General features: G+C 46.0%; 1 protein-coding gene across 1 annotated transcript in view; it reads right to left on the minus strand.

The window, feature by feature from the left end:
• foxo1a (forkhead box O1 a) overlaps positions 1-8,314 on the minus strand; it is a 38,778-nt gene extending 30,464 nt beyond the window's left edge. The window contains exon 1 of the mRNA XM_042063278.1: positions 7,360-8,314. Coding sequence (XP_041919212.1) covers positions 7,360-7,947 — 588 coding nt within the window. The 5' untranslated portion in view covers positions 7,948-8,314. The remainder of the gene's footprint in view (positions 1-7,359) is intronic.
• Between the last annotated feature and the right edge of the window lie 1,151 nt (positions 8,315-9,465).

Raw genomic sequence — 9,465 nt, forward strand, 5'->3', positions numbered from 1 at the left:
ACTGACTCACCTGATATCATACTGTTGGGTGGAGGGTTGTGCACTTTTACGACCACCCAGGAAGACAGACAAACAGACAGACATAAACCCACACAGGTGCAGATGAGATGAGAGAGGATGGGGGGAAGGTGTGTGTGGGGGCGGGGTATCTTATGTAAGTGTGTGTGGCGGGGGTGGGCACAGCAGAAGCTATGCCAACCCTCCACGGATGTGCTTCCAAGCTCCGGCCACCGCCCCCCCACACAAAGTCCCTGTAAGGCATGCTGGGTGTGACTCCCGGGAACGGTTCAGTGTGTCCCTGCCTGTTTGCCCTACTTGGCACGCCGTAACCCCGGGCCACTCTGTTACATCAGCGCCACTAAAAGCAGAGATCGCTATGTGACGGCGTGCCACCGCATGCCAGCTCCCAGGTGGCCAGCGGAGTGGTAAACAGAGGCGGGCGGGAGCGTAGCGATCAACAAAAATAAACCCCTTGGCCACCGGACATTTACACCTCGCCACTGACACCTGCGCACACACACACACCCCGACAGGAGACGGAGCAACACACACACACACACACACACACACACACACACACACACACGAGAAGTGGAGAGGACACACAGGGACACTGTAACGTCTGGCTTGTGTCCTGTTCCATTTCGCAGTGCTGCAGTTTCTTTAACACCACTTCGGCATAATGTTGCACCATAGTGCTTAGGCAGTCTGGAGTTTGCAAGAGAATAACTTTTCAATGCAAGAGGGCTGTAGGGTTTGAGGCTTACAACTCTTTTTTTTATTATTATTCCGCCAGACGTACCTACCACACGGCCTCCACTTCAACCACTAAATTCAACAAGCAAAAACAAGGCCTCCTTCTTTGTTCTTTGTCAGGGCAAATGTTTAGTCTGGGCAGTGGGGCATGGAAGGAAGCCAGCCCGTGTCTGGACGATAGAACAAGCGAGCGAGCAAGCGAGCGAGCTCAGGCCGTCACTAGAGTCAGACGAGTGGAGGGGTCCGGAGGGCGTAAATGGCAGCCGGCAGGTGGGGAACTGAGTGGACGTGTGTGTGTGTGTGTGGCGTTAGCTTCTTTCTGCTGTGTTGTGTAGGCTCTTCTGATTGGGCGGGACTTGCTTTGCTTCCACAACCAGATTTAAGAACTGAACACGGCCATGTGGGATGGGTGCAGCCTCACCCCCTCACCCCCCTCAACTCAGTGTCCTTCTTCACACATACCACACAGACTCCAGAGCATGGAGCAAGCAGCAGACACTTGAGAACCTGAACACATACACAAACACACACTGACACACACATATATCGACCCTGTTAGCTATTATACAGCAGGTACTGTATAATGATTTAGCACTTCAGATACAAACAAAAAAAAACAAACAACCAAGAAATCATAGTCAGTGAAGCAGGAATATAATTAAACAAAACTGAACGACAAAGAGCTTAGAAAGAGATTACAAAGAGAAAGATGCAGCGATTTAGTAGTTGTTGCTGGAATTTACTGTGCGCATGTACTTAAATATATGTGTGAGTGTGTGTGTGTGTGTGTCATTCTTTCAGGGGTGCTTTAATGCCAGGCTTGGGGTTGTGTGTCACATTTGTGTGTGTGTGTGTGTGTGTGTGTGTGGGGGGGGGGGGGTGCACAGTGCAGGAATAGTGCCCCACCAGCGCCCTCACTCCATGCCATAGTTCCGCTGACTAACAAGTGGCACCAGACTTTGGCCCGAGGCACTGTGATTCCAGTAAAACGCTCCTTGTTATGCAACCCCTTAATAAGTGTCACCTTATCTGAACTCCTCAGCTCTCGGCTCCAAAAGGGAGCGAAGCGAAGGCTCTGTGAGTCAGGAGCAGCTTTTTAAAACCGACCCCATCCTATGCGGCTGTTTAGAAATCTGAAATATTATACTCAGGGCTTTCATTACTTAAATCGCTCAGCACAGCTCAAGCAAGTTACAAGTGGAACACAGACACAAACAAGATGGATAGAACAGAAAAGGACCGACAAACACAGAGAGGCAATCCTACTGGGGAGTTATGGAGACAAAGTTCGACAAAAAAAGAGGGAGGAGTGAAGGCGGAGGAGGGGCAGAGGGGACGGCTCTGAGCTTGAGAAAACACACGCACACACACACACACCACTACCCCTCGACCGACTCAAAGAGGCTTGCAAGATCAGCCTGCTTGATCTTGCATCTCTGCCCTGCTTTGCAACATTCTCGGAAAACCGAACAGGACGACACTCCAGGTCTCGTGCTGGTTCTCAGGCAGTACTACAGGGGCAAAAAAAAAGCGCTGAGTGGAAGACTCCGTTGACTCTGACACAATTCTATGTACCAAATGTAGGACCAAAAGTCAGAGTTACGGTGATATGTGCTATTACACTTTAATTTAGGCTGTTTGACTTTATGTTAAACTGTTAATTTGAATGTTAACATAATGTCTGTTGATGTCATTGCAAATTGCTTTGGACAAAAGTGTCTGGTAAGAACTATAGACATAAACATAAACAATACGTTTTCTTAGTTGCTTTGGTACATCAAAGTTTGCATGATACGTAATTTAGTAAACATTCTAACCTCACTGAACCTCAGAACCTGATGAAACGATGTCTGACACATAATGATATAACTGCTTTAACCCACATGTCATGACTTGGCCAACACAATGGACACTGTCAATACCTGTTTTGGGGGGTATGACTACACAGCAGGCGATTGTACATACCTTTTTCATGAAAGTGCCAAGATGTTCTAAAGGGAAATGGCTCTTATGATGTAAACAAGTGAATAGATAATGTGGAGGATGAACGATCAGTTATGAGAACATAAATTCTGATATGAGAAATGCAAAAATCCTCTAACATTACTGTATGCTATACACTTATTTCCCCATCCTTTGTTATTTGTCTGTCTATGAAGGCATCAGTGATTATATCAGGGCTTTAGGGCAACAAACCAAAGGTACTGCCTGCTCTCCTGCCGGACCTGCGGCCATCGATTCAGGACATCAAAGAACAGCTCAGGCTCCAAATATTTGTGCTGGCCAGTGACGTGCAAGTGGAGTAGGACACACTGAGCGGCCGACACATGGCCAGCATGCGTGTGTTCGACGCAAGTGTGTGGGTGTCTGTTTGCACAAGGCGAATGAAGATAATAAGACACCGGGTTCATGTGCGAAAATCCTAAATCGTTTTCAATCGCCACCCCATTCCTGAACGAGCGTAAATAAACTGTTGCCTCAGCACTATCTGCTGTGGTGTGCTCTAATATATCACTCGAAGAACTTCACAGGATAGTCATCCAGGATAAACATTATAGAGATGAACGTCGATAAACAAAAGGGTTGTTTATTCTAGGCGACAACACTTTTTAAATCACAGTCGAAAGGCTTCAAGCAGGAACTGGTCCAAGTTCAGTGGACCAGGGCAGAGATGAGGAGTAGTAGAAGGAGACTTAAAAGAGAGAGAGAGAGAGAGAGAGAGAGAGAGAGAGAGAGAGAGAGAGAGAGAGAGAGAGAGAGAGAGAGTAGGAGATGAGGAAAGGAGCCACTGTGTCCTGGTTCTCCTTTGGCGCGTGGCTTTCGGCGATGACCACGTTCGCTCACATGCACACGAGGGAGGAGTGAGCTGTGGGCTCCTGTTGTGAGTGTGTCATGACTCACCTCACGCGAGAGAGACAGAGAGAGAGAGAGAGAGGGATAGAGAAAGAGGAATGGAGAGCATTGGGGAGAGGGGGAGAGAGTGTGTGTGTGAGGAATGACTCAACCACCAAAATAAAATCACCAGCATTTGCCCTTTTAATGTCTCACACCAAGGAAGATTTTTCTCTCTCTTTATGAAATGTGCACACACAGCCAACTGATTGCATAAACAGGAGGCAAATACTCCACTTGTCTTTCTTCTAGGAAGCTGTCATCATGTTTCTCATGTCTTGTCTTCCAATAAAGTCTAGTGCTTTCTTTGAAGTTTTGTGGTAAACATGCAAATTAAATAGCAGAAAGGTCTGAAAGACTGAAAGAAAGAAAAGTTTTTGTTCCAGATCATCTCTTTCTGTTTGCAAAAACATTTACCCAATCTGTGTGGTGGCCTCTTCTTCAGAACTCAGAATGAGAAATTTGCAAGTTAATGGAAACCCCACAGATCAGTCAAATTTTAACACCCACAATTCAACAGGTTTCAGGGCACTTCCCTGGGTCCATAAGAGTAACACATTTACATGAAAGCAAAGTACAAAACTACATAAAACAGACCCTCAGAATGAGTGGTGGGATAATGGTTGTATCTGTACTCTGATCATTAACTATGCACATATGGTTTGGAGGGAACAACAGTAAGTAATAGTGAATGATTGCCACTGAACAGTAACACTTGTCCAAACTGACTTGGAACTACTTGGTTTGACCCTTAGCAAAACATAATAGGAGAGTTGCAATATGAGGCCAGCAAGAGAGCTAGGGAGGACAGGCTAGTGGCTCTTAAAACTAGCTGAGGCTTCTCTTTGCTCTGGTTTGACAAAGTTAGCCATCCAGAGCCTCAGCGTGCTGGCGCCACTGGACAAGCCAAAGTCCAATCACGGCAAGCACGGCTTGTACAAAAGAGAGCGCTCTCTCTCTCTCTCTCTCTCTCTTTTCATTGTGTCAAGGAGAGCAGGAAAAAAGAGGGATCTCTGCCGTGCCGTGGACGACAGACTCTGAAGAATAGGAGATGAAGTGCTTGCCTCCCTCTCCTCCACTGTGTTCTCTCTCTTTCTTTCTCTTTCTCTCTTTCTCTGTCTCCCTCACTCTCTCCCTCCACCCCTTCACTCCCTTTTTTTTACAATCTGTGACAAGTGGGCTCAGACAAAGAGGGCTTAATAGAGCCATGACAGTTTAGCAGGAGGAGGAGGAGGATGAGGAGGAGGATGGTGAGGGGGAGGTGGGAAAGATGCAAGGGGGTCTATCTATGAATAACCCAGCTAGGAGTGGCGCTGAATGGCATCTCGTCTTTCCCACAGTCTTGCCCACCCCGCCGCCTGGACCCCTCTTTGTGCCAGGGCCAGTGGGAGCGCAGCGCTATCCAGGGCGGGCTCCATGCCCATACAAGTGGCAGAAGAGACAGGCAGGCAGGGTGCCCCTGTGCCCATGGGCACTGGACAACTGTGTTCATATACTTCTCCCTTCAGTACTGGGGTAATAGGGTAAAGAGAGAGAGAGAGAGAGAGAGAGAGAGAGAGAGAGAGAGAGAGAGAGAGAGAGAGAGAGAGAGTGGAGATGGCTGTACGACAGCAAAGTCAAGCACATGGTCTCAAAGTCATAAATATACTGTACTATATATATATACTGCTCATACACTGGATTGGTACTCTGACACTGTTTGGTTCTGAGCACAAGTAGCACTTTTGAAGCGAGTGTTTTATTTTGCAAGAACTGTCAGACATTCTGTGAATGTAGTTTGAGAATGGAGAAATAGGTGGAAGGTTTCAAAAAAATGTGTTTTAACAATTGTGGAAAACTGTAAGTGTTAGTGTTTGAGCAGTGTATATATATATATGACTTTGAGACCATATGTCAATTAATGTAAATGGTTTGTTAACAACAGCTTAAAAACTCCACATATTTGTTCAAGCACTGGCTTATACCATTCTTGTAAATGATCAACAGGTCAAAAGGACAGGACATGCATTTGGACACACAGTGACCCTGAGTGGAAAGCAAAACACAGGTAATTACAAGTTACTTAAGACCTGCAGTAATCGGAAGTGCCAATAAATGGGGTGTGTGCTGTGAATGCCGGAGAGTAGAGATCTTGAGTATAGTTTCTTATCTAAGCTGTACTATGAACTTGGTGTATGTAAGCCACATGTCATTCTTACATCATACAACATCCAAAGAATAACAATTATGTGTTGTTATCTGGCTTACAACTGCTGGATTGCTGTCACTGCCAACCTGAGTGAACACACACACACACACACACACACACACACACACACAGAGAGAGAGAGAGAGAGAGAGAGACAAACACACACACACACACACACACACACACACACACACACACACACGTAATGACAAACACAGGGTTATGGTAGTGCACTTCCACTGCCATCAATACCTAGACAGCAGTGCATCACCAAAACACACAGTTACAAAAAGACAGGACTCATCCTACTTCTAGAACAGAGGGCAACCCTCATTCTATTCATCCAGTTTCAGACGGGTCTGTCAATGCCTGTCAAAACATACTGTCTGTGTGGAATGCGGGGACAAAAGTCTCACCCGCAAGAGAAAAAGAAAATGAGTAAGCCTGTCTAACCGCCACAGAGTGACGTGTGTGACTTTGACAAACCCCAGTAAGGGAATTGTCTCCTAAATCCTTCTGGGTGGCGACAGGCCACAGGCGGGGAGCTACACCTAAATACTGCGCAACCTCCATCAATCAGGCTACACCACTACACTGTTGCCATGGATTTTCACATGGCACTGTTTACTTGTTTACCTTCTCGTTGTCAAGGCTTTTCTTGCACGCCATGGATAAATCAATACTCACAATACAACCAAAGGCTTCACAACTCACCCCCACCCCACCGCCATCCCCCATCCAAACGAGTGTGTGACTCTGGCCCAAAGGCAGGCTAGATCTGAAGCATCCGTGACAAGACACCATTGGAGGGAACCACAGACCCTGTAATATATAGCCCCAATCTCCCTGATCTTCTTTGGAGGGGGGAGTATGGATGGGGATGGGGCAGTCTGGAGAAGGGAAGGTGTGTGTATGTGTATGTGTGTGTGTATGTGTGTGTGTGTGTGTATGACTGTCTATGTGGGGGGGGGGGGGGGGGGGGGGGTCTCTTGAGTCAGCAGACACTTGGTAACAGCTCAAGGTCTGAATCAGATGACTGCGAGCGGCCAGCCACAGAAACGACTGACCTGTTGTCTCTGAAAATGACCATGTGCTGCTAATGGTCAGGCAGAGTGGCCTGCACTGAGCGATGAATAGGCAGCATTCAAGGAGAGCCAGGGTGCAAAACAGAGTTCAGGCAAAATACAATGGAGAAGAAAATACCTTGGCAATTCCAAGACCATATATGTAGACTACATCGAAAAAGTCTGTATATATAGTTCTACTTGAGACATTGCCAAGTCTCTCTGTCTATGTCAGCCAGAGAGACTGAGTTTCTACACGTGTCTCATCGTCCGTCCCATTACACATCAGCCTTCTGTTATGAACACTTCGTTGTATTCCAGCCAAGTAGCCTATTTATCATGGATAACTGGCACGCTATCAGTCGATAATTTTAAAGCATGACAGCTTCCTAAGATTTCGAACTACACACTCAGCGAAACTACTAAGCAGTACATTAATACGAAAATACATAGGCCTACCTTCCAACCGGCGGAGCTATTGCTGTCACCCTTGTCCTTGAAATAAGGGACACTCTTCACCATCCAGTCATAAATTTGCGACAAGGTGAGGCGCTTCTCCGGGGAGCTCTCGATAGCCTTCGTGATGAGATCAGCGTAAGACATATTTCCCCAGGCATTACGGCGAGACGAGCTGCTCTTCCGCTGAGCAGCGGCAGCAGCGGCCGCCGCCACCGACGAGGTCGAGCCGACCGGAGAGGAGAGCAGGGGCACCTGTTGCTGGTGCGCTATCTGTGGGCTCGGCAGCTGCTGCTGCTGTTGATGTGGATGAGTCTGGATACAGTTCTCCTGACATGAGAAGTCACTGCACAGGCCCAGGGGCTTCTGCTCTGGGTAGTCTTCATTCTCTTCTAACAAGCTGAGATTGTTGATGAAGTCAGCATTGTTGGTGGGCTCCTGTTTGACGGAGGGAGCTGGCGAGGATGTGTTGGAGTCAGCCGGGTTGCTAAAGTCCGGCCGTGGTAGGGGCCAAGTACAAGACCGGGGCCGGGAAAGGGGCTCGAAATCCGGGTCGATATCCACTAACTGTCGCTGGGCTGCCTCAGCCATAATAGCAATAGAAAGTCCAATCCAAGAGTCACATAGAAGTTTCAAGGGGAAAGTTACTCATGCGCAACAAACCCAGAGAAAAACAAACCGAAATTGATCAGCAATGGTAAAGGAAATAAGTCGCGTCACATACACCGCTAAAACTATTAACCTACATTAGTGTAGGCTACAAGTCCGTGAATCCAAGCGAAGTCCAAAGCGTAAACACCAAACTAGATGTGGCGCAGCAAAACACTCAGAAACGTCCCTGTCCAGCTGATAGGCGGTAGTTGTTGTCTGCAATTCAGTCTAAGCAGTACTCCGCTCGTAGGCTGTTTGCCTATCCGTATTCCTGCCTGTTGAGTGTGGTTGTACTGAGCGTAAGTGCTGTTACTGGAACTATCATATGTCAGCTGACACCACCCCTACTTGAGTGACAACGCGGGACCGCCAATGAGTGCGCCTTTTAAAAGTGAAACAGCAGGGGAATGTTTTCTTCTCTTTGGTCTGATAAACATATCCTGTCTCAATTAAACGAATCTGCCAGAGCCGTGTTGTTTTCTACATGAATTGTTTCTTTCGGACGTGTTCACCTATTTTCCTCAAAACGCTTTGTTTGAGTCGGGGGAAATTTGTCGGGGAAGAGCTTGTTTTTAAAGCGTTGTCACGAGCAAGCTGTTTAATAAATGGTGGTTACATTGTAATAACTTAGACCTATATCACCTGCATTGATTTGATTGTAATAACTTACAGCCTAAGGCATATAGTAAAAGATAGACTTGTTATTTTTCACATTTATAGCAAAACGCATTTTCAATTCACTAGCATATTCTAAAAATAACCTGTTAGGCTACATCAGAAACAATTTTCAATTTAGACATTGTGATTAGCCTATAGTCTAGTCAATTAGGGTTAGTTAAAATAAAGAAATCCACTGTTTAGTCGTTTGGGATTTTAAAAGCGACACTTAATTGAGGTCATAGGCTCGCTGTATTTTCTTTCGTTTTTTAACCATTCAATTTCAGACTGTCTTGTATAGGCCATTGAAACATTTATGTGTAGCCTATATTCATGAGCTATGTGAATACGGAATACTAAAATATGTAATAGCCTACTTTTAATCAATATTTGGCGCAATAATCTACTTTAAAAAAATCAAACCAACGTGTATGATAACAGACGGAAAACTTATTAGTAAAAAACGAAATGTGATCAACTAGCCTACTCTTGAAGCTTATCAATGCCTTTCAAATTGGGACACCTGCCAAAAGATGGTTCGTCTTTTATAAACCGATGGACGCTGGAAAGATTTAGCACAAGCGTTGTAACAAATGGCCTCGGCCATTCAGTAATGTTTATGAATCACTTCTAATTGTAGCCGACATCATGATCACGCTTAATGCAAAGTGAGTTTTTTGCTCAAATACAAAATGACCAACTCTATTCCCAAATCATACAAAGTATTATTATTGTTTCAATATCTCCATCTTGTGGCCATACTCTGAACTACCCCATTCTAGATAAACATTCTTGCGTGCG

The sequence above is a fragment of the Alosa sapidissima genome, chromosome 15, assembly GCF_018492685.1.
Source record: "Alosa sapidissima isolate fAloSap1 chromosome 15, fAloSap1.pri, whole genome shotgun sequence".
NCBI classification, from domain to species: Eukaryota; Metazoa; Chordata; class Actinopteri; order Clupeiformes; family Clupeidae; genus Alosa; species Alosa sapidissima.